Source organism: Stigmatopora nigra, chromosome 20, assembly GCF_051989575.1.
Source record: "Stigmatopora nigra isolate UIUO_SnigA chromosome 20, RoL_Snig_1.1, whole genome shotgun sequence".
NCBI lineage: Eukaryota > Metazoa > Chordata > Actinopteri > Syngnathiformes > Syngnathidae > Stigmatopora > Stigmatopora nigra.
The window spans coordinates 9,469,484-9,486,063 of NC_135527.1; the positions used below are offsets into that span (position 1 = coordinate 9,469,484).

General features: G+C 53.4%; 3 protein-coding genes across 12 annotated transcripts; 1 reads left to right on the plus strand and 2 right to left on the minus strand.

Moving 5' to 3' along the window:
• Positions 1-590: 590 nt before the first annotated feature.
• On the minus strand, positions 591-4,358 carry LOC144213305 (actin-binding protein WASF3). 4 transcript variants are annotated; one of them, XM_077741691.1, is made up of 11 exons: positions 4,081-4,358; positions 3,234-3,367; positions 3,037-3,171; positions 2,709-2,862; positions 2,533-2,650; positions 2,282-2,350; positions 2,070-2,114; positions 1,856-1,989; positions 1,506-1,790; positions 1,026-1,441; positions 591-940 (listed from the first exon to the last, which is right to left on the minus strand). In XM_077741691.1, the coding sequence occupies exons 2-11, from the start codon at positions 3,364-3,366 to the stop codon at positions 783-785; spliced, it is 1,647 nt and encodes a 548-aa protein (XP_077597817.1). In that variant the 5' UTR covers position 3,367; positions 4,081-4,358; the 3' UTR covers positions 591-782. The 4 variants fall into 4 exon arrangements, with proteins under 4 accessions (XP_077597817.1, XP_077597815.1, XP_077597819.1 ...); XM_077741689.1 differs by having other exon boundaries at positions 2,070-2,117; positions 4,081-4,357; XM_077741693.1 differs by lacking the exon at positions 2,282-2,350 and having other exon boundaries at positions 4,081-4,356.
• kcnip4a (potassium voltage-gated channel interacting protein 4a) lies at positions 3,637-11,001 on the plus strand. Of its 7 annotated transcripts, XM_077741698.1 has the most exons (10): positions 3,637-3,695; positions 3,801-3,895; positions 4,139-4,340; positions 4,753-4,867; positions 9,368-9,492; positions 9,680-9,749; positions 9,819-9,997; positions 10,058-10,162; positions 10,366-10,428; positions 10,504-11,001. In XM_077741698.1, the coding sequence occupies exons 2-10, from the start codon at positions 3,834-3,836 to the stop codon at positions 10,549-10,551; spliced, it is 969 nt and encodes a 322-aa protein (XP_077597824.1). In that variant the 5' UTR covers positions 3,637-3,695; positions 3,801-3,833; the 3' UTR covers positions 10,552-11,001. The 7 variants fall into 7 exon arrangements, with proteins under 7 accessions (XP_077597824.1, XP_077597822.1, XP_077597823.1 ...); XM_077741696.1 differs by lacking the exon at positions 3,637-3,695 and having other exon boundaries at positions 3,752-3,895; positions 9,680-9,997; XM_077741697.1 differs by lacking the exons at positions 3,637-3,695; positions 3,801-3,895 and adding an exon at positions 3,994-4,063 and having other exon boundaries at positions 9,680-9,997.
• Positions 10,737-16,334, minus strand: sec24d (SEC24 homolog D, COPII coat complex component). Its single transcript, XM_077741703.1, has 21 exons — positions 16,218-16,334; positions 15,328-15,502; positions 15,082-15,184; positions 14,889-15,007; positions 14,608-14,829; positions 14,434-14,549; positions 14,261-14,372; positions 14,068-14,195; positions 13,824-13,962; positions 13,634-13,749; positions 13,446-13,570; positions 13,179-13,370; positions 13,019-13,112; positions 12,672-12,959; positions 12,515-12,611; positions 12,163-12,447; positions 11,977-12,095; positions 11,740-11,919; positions 11,496-11,681; positions 11,330-11,419; positions 10,737-11,264 (listed from the first exon to the last, which is right to left on the minus strand). Exons 2-21 carry the CDS (start codon positions 15,464-15,466, stop codon positions 11,124-11,126), a joined length of 2,991 nt encoding a protein of 996 aa, XP_077597829.1. The 5' UTR covers positions 15,467-15,502; positions 16,218-16,334; the 3' UTR covers positions 10,737-11,123.
• Between the last annotated feature and the right edge of the window lie 246 nt (positions 16,335-16,580).

Sequence of the window (16,580 nt, forward strand, 5' to 3'; positions counted from 1 at the left end):
TGCCGATCCACTCAATGTTTTAACGACGTCTTGATGGCGAGGGGCGGAGCTTGAGGGCCACTTGTTGCACTTGTTGAATGTAGAAGCTCCAACAGAAACCTTTATTTTTAATATTGTACAGAAGTGGCACAACGTCAAATGGTCAACAAAGGCAAATAAATACAAGTCAAGACATGGTGTGTTTGTGTTATCGATGGCGTCCAAAAAACGTCGCAGAAACCAAGCGTCCACTTGAGCATTTATTGTCTACGGTTGCATGCATACACCAAAAAAGTTTTGGAATTGATTGAAAAGAAGAATGGATTTGTGCTTCACTTTCTCCAACAGCACTTTTGCCAATCCCGCACGCGGGGGTGCCCAACTTCACTCCCCAAGTACAGCTGAGTGGGACACCCCCCACGTTACGGAGTTCAAAACACAACGTTTCACTTCAATCCAGTACAAAATGGCGGAATAAATGTAAGTCTTACAGCAACAAAACAGTCAAGCCCAGCGCTAACGCTGTTTTCACCACAATTGCACATGAATTTCTTTATAGTGGAGGTGGAAATCCCCCCCACGCGCTCCTGCCCCCCACCCCCCCACCCCCCCACCCCTGTGTTTCCCGTCACTTCAAATTTTCTGACGACGAACGCGAGACGACAAATCGACTGTACAATGTGTTCCTATGTGACAATGTATTCTACACTCCCGCCGCTAGGATGTGCTCAAGAAGGAGGGCCAAATGACACCCACACGTTCCGTACGTCAACCGAGGACCACCATCACGCCAGCGCCCCCTTTCAGTCGGACCACTCGTTTTCATCCAGCTCGGAGTCGTCGTCCGACTCGCTGTACTCCACGGCGATGCGGCGAGACAAGATGGTGGCCACGTCGTTTCCCACCGGCTCGCGCTTGGCTTCCTGTTCCCGCTGTTCCTGCACCTTCCTCAGCTGGATTCCTGTGGGCCAAACAATCCAAAAGAAAAAACCACAGGTGAGTCAACGTCCGGCGTACGCCCCCGGTTTGGCCGGACGACCCCGCACCTCGCCGTATGGCGGCCAGCAGGTCGGAGCGGGCGTCGCTCATGGGGATCATGCCCAGCATCGCCCCCTTCCTGGTGGCGGGAGCGCCGTCCGCCGCCTGGCCCGTGCCGGCGCGCGTGGGCGAGGGGTGCGCCCTCTGGGCCGCCGGGCCCCCGGGCGGGGGAGGCGGCGGGGCGGCCGGCGGCACCCCGGAGGGGGGGTGGGCCGGGGAGGGGACGTAGTTGACGGGAGGCGGCGGGGGGGAGGGCGAGTAGGGCCGGGAGAGGGCGGAGGAGGAGGGCGGCAGGGCCGACGCCGCCCCGGACGGGGGGCCCGGGGTCTGGTCGAAGGCCGTCTGCGCCGACGGGATGGTCGGCGGCGGGGGAGGCGGGGCCGGCGGGATGTAGTACTCTGGGATGGTGGAGGGTTGGCCTCCGCTGGGGAAGACAGACAGAACGGATGTCAGGAAAGGAGGCGGTCCCCAAGACCCTCGGTGCGTACCCGGCACGGTAATCCTTGAGCGCCGGCTGCCTCGGCCCGTTGACGGTCAGATCGCCGGCGGCCTGGCTGGCCTGTGTCGACGGGGTCCGGCCCAGGGAGGCGGCGTGGCGACCGGCCCCGCCGGGAGCCACTCCCGCCGGCGGGTTGGCGGGCCTGAGTCCCCGATCCAGAGACTGGGTCTGCGGCGCCGAACCCGGGTGCTCCCTGGCCCGGGAGTGCTCCGCCGCCGAAGCCTGGCCCGAAGAGTGGTTGGGGCTGGCGGGGTAGGAGTCGGAGGCGGCCGACCTGACGGAGAGAGGCCAGCGGGGTCACGGGGCGAGGCTGGGGAAAAGAGCCGGCGACGAGGGTACCTGCTGTCCGGGGACAAGGAGCCCTCGGGGGACATGCCGTGGTAGGGAGAGGGCGTCAGCCTGGCGTCCGGTCGGAATTCCTTGTCGTAAGCCAGCACGTTCCACTCCTGACGCCGATTGCGGGCCTTGCGCACCTGGTGGGGGTGATAGGCGCCTACTGTGACGGGGGGTCGGAGGGAGGCGGCGTTGGGGCCAGTGTCGACCCGAGACTAACCTTCTTGACTTCCCTTCCAGGCTCGTCCACCTGCTTCTGCTGCTCCTGCTAGACAAAGAAAGACAAGGCCTTAAAGTCTGGGACCGCCCACTTTTCACAAAGAGACCAGAAGACAACACCAAGCAAAGCCACGTCAATCAAGTAAGCGTGATGAATGCGTGCGTGCGTGTTCGGACAAGGATAGAAGAGGTCAGGGGTCGGGGTTGTCTTACAGAGATGGACAGGGGGCTCCTGGGTGGGGCCTGTCTGGAGTGGGGCTTGTCGGGATGGGCCGGACAGCCCTACGGAGACATGGGAGAGAGACAAGCTGCCACGTTAGCGCGGGAAAGATGGAGGCCCGGGACAGGAGACCACGGGAAGAGAGCTTGGGGATGGGGTGGGGGGGGGCGCTGGAATGGACGCTTAATGGAATCTGCACAAAGCCCAGCAAACACCACCGGCGGCCACCGGAGGGCGCGCCTACCTTCTGCCGCCGCTTCTCCTTGCGTTTGTCCTCCGTGGCCTGCAGCATCTTCTCCTTCCACAGGTTGAAGAAGTAGGACGAGTCCGTGTAGAACTTGAGAGCGTCCTTCTTGTCGTCCCTGCGGAAGAATGGGCTTAGGCGGAGGACGGGGGACGGCACGCGGGGAGGTCGAGAACCTGTAGGGGCTGAGGATGTTGAGCGGAGGGGGTTTGTCGCAGCGGTGGTACATCTCCACCACCGGGTTGGGCACCGAGGTCCTGGACACCACCTGCTGGTCTTGCACCGTACTGCTTTTGAAGGCCTTTCTCATGTTGATGTCTTGCAGGGACACTGTGGGAGACAAGTCCGCTGACTGGATTGACCCCAGGTGACCCGGGCCTGCTTCCAGATTAACGCTAGCTCTCTGGAGCCACTTGAGGTTGTTTTGCGCTCTTAAGGAGCTTTTGGGGTCAAATGGCGGAGGTCACGGCAGGCTGGCAAAGCCATGCGGATTTGGACGCGCACCTTCTTCCACCGTGGAGTCCAGCTGAGTGACTTTGACGGCCAGTTGGTCCACGCGTTCCTGGAGGCCGCTCATCCTCACGTAGAAGCCGTTGGCCTCGTTGAACAGCTCGCCGAAAATGTCCTCGGCGTGGCGACCTACGTTTGGACGCCACGTGTCGAGCCACAAAGGTCAAAGGTTTTCTCCCCGGCGTACTCACTCAGGCCTCCCAGCTGCTTGATGATGGCGGCCAGCGTGCTGTTGGTGACGCACTCTAGTTCGCTGGTCACGCCGTGCGGCAGCGCCCCGCGGCACAGGTGCCTGGGTTCGATGCTCCTCTTCACCAGCGGCATGCTGTGCGAACGAGAGAGAGCAAGAACTTGACAAAATGGCGTCGGGTGAGAGCGCGATATGCCTGTCTCTCGGTAAACAGTCCGAGCCGGCATTCTGATCTGCCCCCCCCCCCCCTAACACCACCACCAGCAGCGCCTCCCCCTGTCCGGCCCCTCACAATTGAATGTGTCGGTCTCAGCGCGGCCGCGTCAAGTCATCCGGATGAAAAAGCCCGGGGGGCCCGACCCGCCGTGAGTGGAGGATTGCGGTGCGTCCACCCCAAAGTGGGACGTCTCCAGAAATCCTGGAAGACACGTCGCGTCCCATTTCTTGCCTCAAGTTGGCACCAGTGAGCGCTCGTTCCAACCCCCCCCTCAACCCATTTGCTTACATAAGTGCCATCCCATGCGTCCCACTGTAAAACGGCATTGTATTTGCATTGTATTTCTTTCAGAACGAGTCTGGAAATGACGAGGCCGCTCGCAACATGGCTGACGCGCTGGAGCACGTTCACGGTTACCATGGCAACCGGAAAAGGAAGGAAGGAAGGTGGGAGGCGCTGATGCCTTGCTCCGAGGCATCCACGGACACCTCGGTCGCGTGATCTGAAAGGGGTGGGGGGGCACGCATTTAGGTGGAGGTGGGAGGGGGGGGGCGTCGACGTCGGTCAAGGTGGATGGGGGGGCTTTGCGGATAAATGGATGGGGGGCCTCTCCTGTGCGCACGAACCTTACCTGTCTGCCCGTTGATGCTCTGCTCTTCTTCTTGTAATTCTTCTTCTTCTCCTCTTAGAACCTTCACGCCAGTCCTCCCCTCATTGGGCGGCGGCCATGTTTTGGGGCGCAAAGGCAAGGATGGATGCGAGAAGGGACACACGGCCGGGCGGGCGGAGGGAGCGAGGGAGGCGCGACTGACGCTCGCTCGACTCTGCTCGTGCGGCGTTTCCACGGCAGCAGCGTCAAGCCGCCCACAGGTTAGCCACTCGCAGCTTCCGGTACGCATTTCACAGTAAAAGCGGTGAGAGGAACCGTCGCAGTGGCATTTGAATTTTCTTGGGCTCAGTCCTTCAAACCTGTGTGACGTCCTCGGACCCTTAGTTTGACGCGGTCGTTGTTTACGAAGGGATAACGTCATTTAAGATGGAAGTCATTGGGTTCTGTTAAGATTTATTCAATGTTAGTCTGTTAAAAAAGAGCCTTGATTTGTGAATATGTATTTAGTATTTTTTGGGGTCTGCACAAATAAAAATAATAGATCTTTTTTTAGAACAACCCAAAAGTGGTAAAGCAGTGCCATCGAGTGACTAAAATAAGACAGTACACGGAAATAAACATCCCATAATCCAGAAGGGAGTTTTTTCTAGATGATCCATCCCGACTCATGTACTCATTTTGATTTCTTTTCAGACATCAAATGTCCGGGTGGACACGCCATTGGACATGGCGTCTTCGGGCAAAGAGTTCTCCAAGAAAGTCCCACTCAAGCAAGTCCTCAGCTGGACCTCGGATCCCAAAGCCAAAGGTAGGACCAGGTCACCCTAACCCTAACACAAACCCGACCTCGTATGTTTCCATCCTCTTTAATATTGACCGTATTCACGACTATAAGGCGCACCCTCAATTACTGTAGTCTACTTAGTTGTGTGAATACATTTTTTAAGGAAGAATTGAAGAAAGCATTGGACACTTTTCTAGGGTATTGAGATTATCCAGCTGTAGTTTGATATTTTGTCCCGCAGAGGGCAGCAGTTACTATATATGTACTATGTTTTAGTTGCTATATAGTATGTAGTGAATAGATCCTTTTTCCAACGTTAAATAAGTGGCCTTTTAAAAAAAAGTACTCCAGAAGGTTGAAGCTGCCTGTCGTTAAGTCCAAAATCCACCGGGGGGGACAGAACCTACGTTAATAGAAGCCGTCGGCCAGCTATTTGCAGAGGCGCGTCCGTCATTGGGAAGGTGTTCCGAGGCTGTGAGGACCTTGAAATGTCTTCTCGGTACCGCTCCGTCCGTGCTCTGTTTTGCTAATGGCGTCTCCCCCGGGGGTGGGGGGCGTCGGCGGAGCCCCGTCTTTGACTCGACCCTGTCCGCCTGGCCCGTGGGCCGGTCCGGAATTGGGTCACGTTGTCAAAGGAGGTTGCGGAGGAGAGTTTGTTTGAATTGGATGGAGGAGGCTGCTTGATCCTTCACATAGAACCTAGCAAAGTGGAATTGGGTTTGTTGAGGAAGAGGCAGTAAAAAGGGCCCACGTTGTTTCAAAAACGTCAATTTTGTAGCAATAAAAGTATTATTCTAGAGTGCTTTTCTATAATGGTTATTCGAAACGGACTGGTTGATGAAATTCTGAGTCTGTGAGTCTCAGCGTGTCCATCAAGTGCTAATTAAAAAGCTGAGAAGCGGTCACGGCGGCCTTCAAATCAGCCTCCGCCTGCTTTTGCGCAGAGCAATTGCCAAGAAGAAGGATGACTTTTCATCCCCATTGGGCCTTCTCAAAAGAGGCCGCAGTACAATTTGGCTGGAGGGCCTCAATTGTGCCATTCCTTCACTTATCTCTCTCTCTCTCTTCCCTAAGCGCAGGATGGCGAGCGAGCCTCCACGCGCCTTCCATCATCATTGCTGACAAAAGCCTACTCAGCAGGGGGGAGGGGCCCGCCGGGCGAGCGCTATTAGAGCATTTACATATATTAAAAATCTGGCGGATGTCGTTACGTAAGCAGTGACGTCATCGTTGACTGATGCGTTGAGTTTAAGAAGTCCAAATGCCTCCCCAACGTACATTGTGGGAAAGATATGGACTTTCCGGAGGGACCACGTTCTGCCCCCGCCCCACGAGTTTGATGTCTGGTGTTGTTTACGTTGTTGCTCTATACGTTGGGTTATGCCATTTGTTGACGTCTCAGGAAGCGACTAGCATAGTATCCCGTAAGTAATGTGTTCAGTGGTGCGGAACCCCGCCCCCTTTGCCTCCCTCCCTCCCTCCGGACTCCTCCCTTTGTCCGGCCAATCGGGCGGGCCCCGCCTCCATGGCAACCGTCAGCGATGGTAAAACATCCACAGATGGTAGCCAGAGTGCGTCAGGAGAAGACTTTCCCCGAGCCCTTTGCAAAAAGTGCCCGTCCGCCGCTTTTAACGCTGGAGCCTCCGAGCCAGCAGCGCCGCGCCGCCGCCGTCCCTGGCAAACGCGCGCCGGCGCGCCGCGGGGACGGGCCGCTCTCGGCGCCGCCGGCCAAGACCAGCTGCAGGAAACGGTGCAAACGGGAGCTCTTTAAGTTGGCCCGTTACCTGTTCCGGTTCATCTCCGGCTCGCTTAACCCCGGTAGGTGAGACGGACGGGCGCCCTGCACTAAAGAGCACTCCATCTTTGCTTGCTCTGAAGTTGAGGGGGGCTCCCCTACGTACTATTTCTCCTCGACGTCCCCCGGGTAGGTTGATTTTGTCAACACTGGCGCAGTGGAAGCTCGCCAATGGACGCAGAATAGCCACCTAGGAGAAATCAATCCGGGGAGCCGGTCATTAGTTACCATAGCGACGAGCACAGCGTGCTTTATTAACCTGCCTCGGGTCGAGATGGGATGCCGATTCTCCAGATGACGTTAGACAGGCAGTTGAATGCTAATTAGCGTTATTGACAGTGTACTTTCACTTGGATTTGTTTGTTTGGGATGAATTCCAATTTTTTGATCACCATGTTTGTTAAATTTTAACTTTTTTTTCGATGTTGTCTTTGTGATAAAGTGGTGTTTCTGTGGCAGGACTCCTTTGTTGGCCTCTCTTTGGTTTGTTGACGGGGGGCCAGGTCGAGTTCCACCGGGGCCGCACGGAAATAATAAATATTTGATACCCGCTTTTGGGAAGTGGCTGTGGGGCCAAGAGAAAATGGCCGCCAGGGACCTTTTTATTGTGATTTCTGTTCACCCCACTGCGCAAGTATGGATGCGGAATCCCGTCTCTTGATGCAATTTGAGACGACGCGAGAAAGCAAATAACTGTAACTGCAGTTATTTGGGAGGAAATAGAGCAGAGCGCCAGTGAAAGGAGGCGCCTTGAAAAGCATGTTTGTTTTGCACGTGACGTTCCACCACGGGATGCTTTGGAAATTGAAAGAATATTCCCAAAGGTGCTCCTTCCATCCATCCTTTGTGCTGGACCAGAAAATGCTCTGAGAATCATTCCAAAAGCTGCTTCCCGCAGCAGAACGCAATGTTTTTTTATGGTTTCCACTAATTAGCTTTCCGCAAAGTAATTCTTTTTTTCCCTTCCCCGCCGCCAGAAGCGAGGCTCGTTGGCAGCGGCTGACCGTCGGAGCGTGAAGCGTGCAATCAATTAAGACCAGAAAAGTACTTTTTCAGCCTGTCATTGCGTAAATCAGGGGAAAATACGGCTGGGGAGCCATATGTGGCTCTTCTTATGGCTTTGTGCTAACTTGTAAGCTAAAATGTACCTTTAGTGTTGCTAGAATCTTTGTATTTTGACCTTTCTGTGAGCATACCATGTCAAGATGGCGTTTTTGAGGCGGCGATGGCGTGGATGAGTGGGCTGTGTGTTTTCATTTTGTAAGCAAAATGAAAGGTGTACTGGTGCCCAATCTGCTAAAAAGTGATGGAGAAAAATCCAGTTTTGTCTCAAGGCCTCCTGAAACTGAAGCAACTTTGCCCTCTGGCGTCCAAACAGCATTAGTACAATTTGTAGTTTTTTGCCCATCCCTTCTGATCATGTATTTTTGTTGCTAAAAATGATGATTTAAGGATAGCTTCTCATTCAATGATGTTTAGTTTATCTTTTGAAACTAAACCATGACAGAGAGTTGCTCTTTTGCCTGGGAAAAACTCGCCCAAGTGAGGAACTATCTCTCTTTCTGTCATTCTTAGTCGTTTTGTGTCTTTCTGTCCCTCCCTCCATCGCTCACCCACTCCAATGTTGAGGCATCACTCCCAAGCGTGGGAGGCAAAAGTGCGAGTGGAATCTGAGCAGGACTTTGACAAACCCTGGCGGCGACGGCGGTGGCGTGTTGGCGAGCGGGGCATCATGGGCGCTTTAATGGTCATCTTCTCGTTACAGCCCAAGCAAAGACGCAAGCCCACAGGTAGACCCAAAACTTGCCAGATGCTTCAATTGTTTTGTTGACGTTTTTGGAAGGCGTTTAGTTGTAGCTTTGCCATCTTTTGGTGGAATAATTTTTAAATCCATCTTTTTGGGTCCTCTTGCTAGCCTAATGCTAATATATGCCAACATTAGTCTTGATGGTGTTTTGATGGAAAAGCACAAGAGGATGGTCCAGTCTGCTTTGTTTTGTCTTTCAGTGCAAAATGCGTCAATACGCCGCTCTGGCAAAGTGTTCCGAGAGGCACTTAGCGGCCATTTTTGGGGTCACCAGACGCCCACTTTCAACATTTGTCTTTCCCCGGCGTCCAATGACCCTCCGCGACGGCCCCCGTGTAAACAAACCTGAGTGGAGAGGCGTGCTTTTCAGTTTTTTTTTCGCCATGGCGAGCGCTCGCTGCGTCCGATGACGAGGCCCGCCTCCCCGGTTCGCAGATGGCGAGCGTTTGCGCGCCCTTTGTCATTAGCCTCGTTCGCAAGCCAGCGTGGCGCCAACGTTCGTCAAGCTGGCGTTCGTCTCGCCGTGCCGCCTCTCCGTCTGGACTCATTTGGACTTGGGATGGACCGTATATACATATCCATTCCAATAATTAGATGGGGTTCTAACCCAAGCACTTGTACCTGGCAGCAGTTTGTGTGTTTTTTATAGTTCCGTCTTTGTCCACTAAGTAGCAGCTTTGTGACAGAATTTGATGGAGTTTTGCACCTTGTTTTTGACTCTTTGTAAAAGACAAGTGTGGTTTAAGGCGCCACATTTGTTACTCCAGCTCGCAGATGTCGACTTGTGCGTGAGGTTGTCATGGTAACTAGCTTTTTCTTTCAATTTTGCTAAGCTAAGTTAAAAAATCTCCAGGTTTTTAGTCCGAATGAGTCACGACCACGGCACCCTCTCAGTCTTTGTGTGGTCTGGTTTCTCCCCCAGACAGCGTAGAAGACGAAATGGAGCTGTCGGCAGTCCGCCACCGCCCCGAAGGACTCGGACAGCTGGAGGCCCAGACGCGCTTTTCGCGCAAGGAGCTGCAAATTCTGTACCGTGGCTTTAAGAACGTAAGTGCAGTTTTTTAATGGAATTGTTTCATTGGGTACATTTGTTGATATCCACAAATTGGACACGTTTTGACCTGGAATTCAACATTTGGTCAAGCCAGATCAGGTTAAGGACATCACAGGTTCAACTTAAGCTTCTTATGCGGACCATATTCAATCATATTTCAAAATCTGTCATTTTTTCCAGGAATGCCCGAGCGGCGTGGTCAACGAAGACACCTTCAAAGACATTTACGCCCAATTTTTCCCTCAAGGAGGTGAGTTCTCTCTGGTTCTCTCTCATGAAATCTCTTTTGAGAGCCAAAATGTCCGCCCGCCGTCCCCAGACGCGTCGACGTACGCTCACTTTTTGTTCAACGCATTTGACGCCGACCACAACGGCTCGGTGAGCTTTGAGGATTTCGTGGCCGGACTTTCCGTCCTCCTGCGTGGCAGCGTCGGGGAAAAACTCAACTGGGCTTTCAACCTCTACGACATCAACAAAGACGGTCACATCACCAAAGAGGTGAGGGAGAGTTCCGGATGGACTCCGCCCCCTTAATCATGGAAGCGTTTGGTCCCTTAGGAGATGCTGGACGTCATGAAGGCCATCTACGACATGATGGGCAAGTGCACGTACCCCGCGTTGAGGGAGGAAACGCCGCGTCAACATGTTGACGTCTTCTTCCAGGCGAGTCTCGAATTTGTCTAGATCAGGGGTGGGCTAATGTTTGGGCCCGGGGGCCATATTGACTTTAAAAATGTGACAGATCAGCACAAGATACGATATAAAAAAGTACATCCGTTAATAGTACATAGAAAGTAGTTTGCTCATGTCTAATTGGTGGGAAAAGCTGACAAATGTTCATCATCTGGGTTCTCTTTTCTTGACAGAAGATGGATAAGAACAAAGATGGCGTGGTCACCATGGAAGAGTTCATCGATTGCTGCCAAAATGTAAGTCAAGACGCCGAATGGGCTTAATTTTTTTGCTTCTGGAGATTTCCAAGCGTTGTTTTTGATTGGTCGCAGGATGAAAACATCATGCGCTCCATGCACCTCTTTGAGAACGTCCTCTAAGTTGGACTCCGCCTCCCCAAGCTCTGGAAATGTCGACTTTGCGCATTTTCGCCATTGTTGAATATTAATCAATGCCGTTTTTGTGTTTCTCAGCATAAAAAGACCTGATTTTAAAGATTCATAATAATAATAATAAGGTTAAAAGTAACCCCCCACAAAAAGTAGATGAGTCTTTGTAATATAGAATATTTATTTCGAATAAGTACATTGATATGGTAAAGTAAATAACATTAATATACTCTGGTAGAGGCCTCCAAAAAACAATTTAAAAAAAAATGACCAGAGGTTAACTTTGAATAAAAACTAAAAAGGCAGCCCAATTTCATATTTTGTGTACACATAAAAGAAGGCAGCAAAAATGAAGTGTTTTACAGTACTTTAACTGGCATTTGATTGTAAATGAACTGGCACTTATCTTATCTTAACAAATGAATTGCATTGGACATCCAATCAATGATGAGTTCTTTATAAAACAACCAAAAAAGAAATGAATGGCAGCCAATGAGAAAGGTAGAAAAAAAAAAATAGGCACTTTGCTGGATAAAATGTCCCTTTTTTGCGTTGATTTGTATTCAAGTGAGCAATTGTCTAATCTCTCGATGAACGTAGCAAAGAAAGTCCATGTAGGAGAGTCCGCCGTGCAGTCCTTTGTCTTCCGCCAGGAATTGTCGGAACCTCATCTCGCTTTTGTCCTTCTGCCTCACCACCTCAAGCTGCAAAAAAATACATCCATTTTTCCCAAAACAAGTCCACAGAGAAAACTATCCATGGGGTTTACCTTCATGGAACGAGGCCTCCTCTCCACAAGATCATCCACCATGGCTCGGACCTTCTTGGACAGCGGGTTGTCCAGCACGGGGAGCGCGTCCTGACCAGAAAAGGGAAAGAGCTTCAGAGAAAGTAGCCACGGTGGCCATGATTCCACACTTCCGCCGACTCCCCACCACGTGTTCTTGGAGGTGGGCGAGGGACGGCACGTTGAAGAGCCCCTGGATGACGTCCGGTGGACAAGCCTGCCCCAGCCACAGGAACATGGCCTGACCGTTCTCCAGGAGGAAGACGCCGCCGTCCGTCAGACGTTCCTCAGAGCAGCGTACCGGGATCGTCTCCACGTTGACGTCCATTTTGTGCTGGGAAAAAAAATGGTTTGAGTTGGCTTTACTTGGACGTGGCGGTCTCGACGCCTACCAGCGGGATGAGGCGTGGGTAGAGGAGGAGCTGGGTGTCTTCCACCCCCATGGCGGTGACGGCTAGCCTCTGGTGGGCTCGCTCGTCCGTGGCTAGATCGGCGCTGGGCGTCAACGGGGCGCTCTTCATCAGGCTGTTGATGTAGACCGGGAAGACCTTCATGGCGTCCGGCAGGATCAGCTGAAAGAGCGGCGGGTTAGGAGATGGACAAGATCCAGACCTGATGTGACCACGTACCTGGCTGGCCACTGAAGCGCTGGCGCAGTTTTTCCTGTAGCATGCTAGCATGTGCGCCGTCTGCCCCACTAAAATGTCCCTTACGTTCTTCAGGGGTTGGTTGAGGATGGCTCGGTAGGCTGTGTGGAGACGCCGGCGTGTTCGGAACAGGAACAAAGTTTGTTGACGGCGCCATCCATCGCTCACCTGATTTGGCAAAGAAGTTAACCAGGGAGTCGGTCTCGCAACTCTTGTACAGCTCGGACAACTGCGAGGTGCAGTTCAGGCCCAGGTTGAAGATGCGTAGACGTCGTTTTCCGCCGATGGTGGTGTACAGGAGGGCGCACTGGATCAAGGCGCCCGTCTCCTCGCTCAGCACGTCGTCGTGTTTGAACTCCACCGTCACGGCTTTGTCGCAGTCCACCGCCGCCATCTCCACGTCGGTGGTGTTGTTGACGCTGACGGCGCCCAAGAAGTCGGTGGCTCTGAAACCTGAAGACAAGTCCGCCGCGCTCAGGTAACCGCGCCTCGTCGTCGCGCGCACCACACTCCAACTCACCCGTACTGGTGCGGACGCGCATGATGGCGTCGAAGCCCACGTCTTTCTTGATTTGTTTCCTCAGATCTCGCAGGAAATGCCGGCCGTCTTTCTCCGCCTACCACACGGCGTCCCACGTGAGAGAGTCTCGGCGGTGGCGTGGCCATACGAAACTCACCTGGAAGTTGTGGTACTTGAAGACGGAGCCTCCGGTGCGGGACGGCACCTCGCCCAGCGTGGCCACGTCGGCGTACTGGTTGGGGAAGAGGAAGAGGTCCACGGCGCAGCCTTGAGCCACGCAGTCTTTGGCCAGCTGCTCGTACGGGCCTTTGAGGGGCTGGAAAAGGCTCTTCTCCTTGTCCGTGTTCACCAGCTTCTTGTCGTCCCGATTCTTCAGCTTGCCCGGAGCTTCCGCCAGGGGCATGGACGAGTGGAAGACAAACAGCCTGCCGCTACGGTCCGATTCCTGGTGGGGAAACGAAATGGCTCAGCCTGGAGTTCCACTCGACCCGGTTCCAGACCGACCTTGAGGGCCTCCAAGCCGGCTTGGATGACCGGAGCAAAGACCGTCTGGCTCTCGCCGGTACCCTCGAACATGTCGGGAATCTGCGTCAAGAGACTGCATGGTGCAAGGTTTGAGGTGGAGCTTTTTGGTTTCTGTAATGCCGGACCCAAGCGTACTTACTTGCAGACCAGCGCCTTAGACTCTTGGTAGTCCACCAAGAATCCGTCCGGAAGAGGCACGTACATTTCGGCCACGTCGGACACCACCATCATCTGCGGCTGCGACAGCGAACTCTTGACGTTGTAGAAGTGGAGCGTCTTGTCGTAGGTGGCGAAGCCCACCCTGATGGCCGAGCCGCCGGCGCCCTCCTCCCTGGCGAGTGGGGCGCTCCCTTTGGTGTCACGTAGACGGTCACGTAGCCCAGAGTCGCGGAAACGCGGAACTCACCGCGGCAGCTCTTCCAGGAGCGTCTTGAGTTCCTCGCAGATGAGTGCCACCAGTCCGCTCTTGACATTGTTGTAAGACACGTCGATGGCGAAGATGTAGGCTGGCGGATTGGGGAGCCGGTTCTTCTGCGGAAGAACCGGGACGTCACATCGCTGCCTCTGGACCAGCGCCCACCATGTGGGAAATACCTTGCAGTAGTCCAGCGAGGCCGCCATTTCGTAGGAGCCCAGCGAGAGCTCGGCCCGCTGGTAGAAGTCCACCCGCCGGCCCGTGTGGTCCAGATGTTGGAAGAAGAAGACGGGCACTGAGGAGAGTCGTCAAAGCGTGAAGGTACGAACGCAGTGGTAGGTAGAATGCTTGTCGTCTTTCCTCAGGCACCTTCGTTGACGCAGTTGCAGAAGGCGCACTGGTAGCGGCGTCCGCCCTCCGTGAACTGCATGTACGGACACATGTAGGCCTTGCAGCGGTTGCAACGGATGGGACCGTTTTCGCCGTGGTCCACCAAGGTTAACGGGGCCTGCCCAGGGAAGACACATTGCAAGGTGAGCCGAAAAAAGAGCCGAAAAAAGAGCCGAAAGAAGAGCCGAAAGGAGGTGGGTCCAAGAAAATCTGTGCTAGCGACCTCGTTCTGGGCCAGACGGGCAAAGGGTTTGACGATGCACGCCAGTGGTACCCGGCACTGTTTGGCCAGGTCGCCGCTACACGGGAGCGAGTAGGTGGTGCAGCGGATGAACCTGGGACTGGCGTGACCTGGTTTGGATCCAAGCTGGAGTCAGTTCAACAACGGGGCAAAGACCTCTCCGCCACGTAGGTACCTTGGTCTTGGACTGTGAACTCGGTGGTGACCAGAGGAGGAACTTGACCTCTGATGTTGGTGTTGAAGACTCGTCCCTGGTGTTTGGCTCGGTCGTCTTCAATCACTTGGGCCTGAAACGAGCCACCGCCAGAGTGGCTTTACCCACCGACGCCACGTGCCGTGATCACTCACCGTGCTGGGGATGGAGTCCAGGTCCAGCTTCTTCTGGGGCGGCCCGGCCTGTGGGCCCAATCCGGCGGGGAATCCTCCCGGCTGGGGTCCCGCCATGTGTCCTCCCACCAATGGACCTTTCGGCAAAGGAGTGGCACGTAAGGTCGGAAAAAGTAGCAGCTGGGTTTTACGTACCTGCTTGTTGTGGGTATCTGGGAGGCCCCGGAGCTGGATGATGGAAGAAGCCTCCTGGACCAGCGGGAGGGGGTGGTCCTTGGAAGGGTGGGGCCATGGACATCCCACCAGGTGGGGCCATTTGGGGCTGCATTTGGTGCAAATTGGAGGCTGGAGGTGGTGGTGCGTGGAAAGGTTGCTGCGACACCGGGCTGCTCGCCATGGGCGGAGTCTGAACGGGGCCTGAGACCAGAGAGCGCCACTTTTAGGTTCAATCCTCCAACCCACCGACCGAGACTCACCGTAGTTGCCCAAGTTCATGCCACTCATCTGGTTGGTAAGCTGCATGGGTGGAGGCGGGGCATGAGAGACCACCTCGTTGTAGGGGGCCTGTGGAACCTGTCCGTAAGTAGCCGGGTATCTGAGTCCAAACCAAACAAAAACTCAATCGATTGAATCATGTATTAATTGTCTTTTTACTCTCGGGTTTCGCACCGTTGCGCTTGAGAGCCGTTCTGGACCTCGTTTGGATTGTACGGTCTGGATCCGGGAGGCGGTGGCATGCCAGGAGACGGGGACATTGATGCTTTTTGGACACCTGAACAGACATTGACACGGTTCCTACTCTCTTTTTTTCTCATAGAAAGGACCACAAGGACTATGAATGGAAGCCCTCTGTCAAAATTGCAGCATACTACATGTGTTATGGTGACTTGACCCCAAAAACAGGGAGTTGCTGACCTGCAGGAGGCGCTGCGAATGTCTGCGGTGCCGCTCCATAGTGCCCGTACCCGGGTTGAGCGGTTACGAATCCGCTTTGGTAGCCCCCCGGCTGGGCTTGAGAGAAGGGGGGTGCGGCGACGTAACCCTGCTGATTCATTTTAGCGCTCTTCTCATACCAGGAACTGGTCTCGGACTGTTGGTGAGCATGCAAAAAGGATCTTGAAGTAAGTGCAAAATTGAACTTTGACCTGAGATAATATATACATAAACATAAATGGTTACGTCATTTATCACCATGTGTCATAGAGTATGTGCTGTGGTAGTTAGTTCAAGAAAATATTTGGTTATTTGAGATATTTTTAGTCTATAAATGTAATTAGGTTAGGGAGCTTGTAACCTGTCATTGATTAACTGGTCGAGGTCTAGTCATAATACGAATAGATTACGCAGGGTTTGTCATGCGTGTGTACTTAATCAGGTGACCCGAAAGGGAGCGCAACCTGCGCCCGTTATTTCACAAATGCATCCTCTTAAAAAGCCAACGCCTAAATATAATCCGAAATAATTCTGTTAAAATGTAGTTTAAAGGAACCTTAGACCTTTGTCAAAGTCCCTTTCGGTTCTACAGTTGCCACGTCAATGCGATAGAGTGCCTTCAAATGATTACAAATAGGAAGAAATTAGCATAAAGGTTGTTGATGTTATTAGCAATTTATACTTTAGTGTTGCCTATTGTATCTCGTTAGAGTCTTCACCAAGTCTTTAGGTTTATTTGCGTAAAGTTGTGTGATGAAAAGCTTGACGGAGTCGCACTCGCAACGCATCCAAACTCGTCCAGGCGCGTGCACGCGCGTCGGGATCGGTGTTAATAATGCCACGCCTGTAAATATGGTTTTGTTGGTATTTACCTGGTGGTTGGCTTTCAGGTAGCTTCGGCTGGTGGTTTCGGGAAGTGCAAAGATGAGAAGATGAGCGATCGAACGGACTGCCACGTCAAACTCCAAAAGCGCCCTTAGACTGGTGGGCGGTCCCTATGAGTGACGTAGGTGAGCGTCATAGACATCATGAAACAGCCTTAGATGGTAATTTGGCAGTGCGGTTTGAATCGTCGGCCATATTGCGGCGGCCATATTGCGACAGCCTCAGACGTATCTGGTGAGTTAGTGATTTTCACATGTGGATTTTTTTTAAAGATACTCATTTAAAGTAAACTATTGCAGTGTTTTAGCGTCATTAATTTCCATTTTTTTCTCTGCAGCGTGCAGGCGTTT

What these genes read in the sequence shown, in the direction of transcription:
- kcnip4a (XM_077741696.1), top strand. Translation starts at nt 3,834, where the DNA reads ATGGCTGACGCGCTGGAGCACGTTCACGGTTACCATGGCAACCGGAAA. An exon ending in CGGAAAAGGAAGGAAGGAAG is followed by an intron (nt 3,896 to 4,138) that starts GTGGGAGGCGCT and finishes TTCTCCTCTTAG; the next exon opens with AACCTTCACGCCAGTCCTCC. An exon ending in ACGGTCACATCACCAAAGAG is followed by an intron (nt 9,998 to 10,057) that starts GTGAGGGAGAGT and finishes TTGGTCCCTTAG; the next exon opens with GAGATGCTGGACGTCATGAA.
- LOC144213305 (XM_077741689.1), bottom strand. Translation starts at nt 3,366, where the DNA reads ATGCCGCTGGTGAAGAGGAGCATCGAACCCAGGCACCTGTGCCGCGGG. An exon ending in AGGAGAAGCGGCGGCAGAAG is followed by an intron (nt 2,351 to 2,532) that starts GTAGGCGCGCCC and finishes ATGTCTCCGTAG; the next exon opens with GGCTGTCCGGCCCATCCCGA. An exon ending in TCCTTGTCCCCGGACAGCAG is followed by an intron (nt 1,791 to 1,855) that starts GTACCCTCGTCG and finishes TCTCTCCGTCAG; the next exon opens with GTCGGCCGCCTCCGACTCCT.
- sec24d (XM_077741703.1), bottom strand. Translation starts at nt 15,466, where the DNA reads ATGAATCAGCAGGGTTACGTCGCCGCACCCCCCTTCTCTCAAGCCCAG. An exon ending in AACGGCTCTCAAGCGCAACG is followed by an intron (nt 15,008 to 15,081) that starts GTGCGAAACCCG and finishes GTTTGGACTCAG; the next exon opens with ATACCCGGCTACTTACGGAC. An exon ending in CTGCAACTGCGTCAACGAAG is followed by an intron (nt 13,750 to 13,823) that starts GTGCCTGAGGAA and finishes GACTCTCCTCAG; the next exon opens with TGCCCGTCTTCTTCTTCCAA.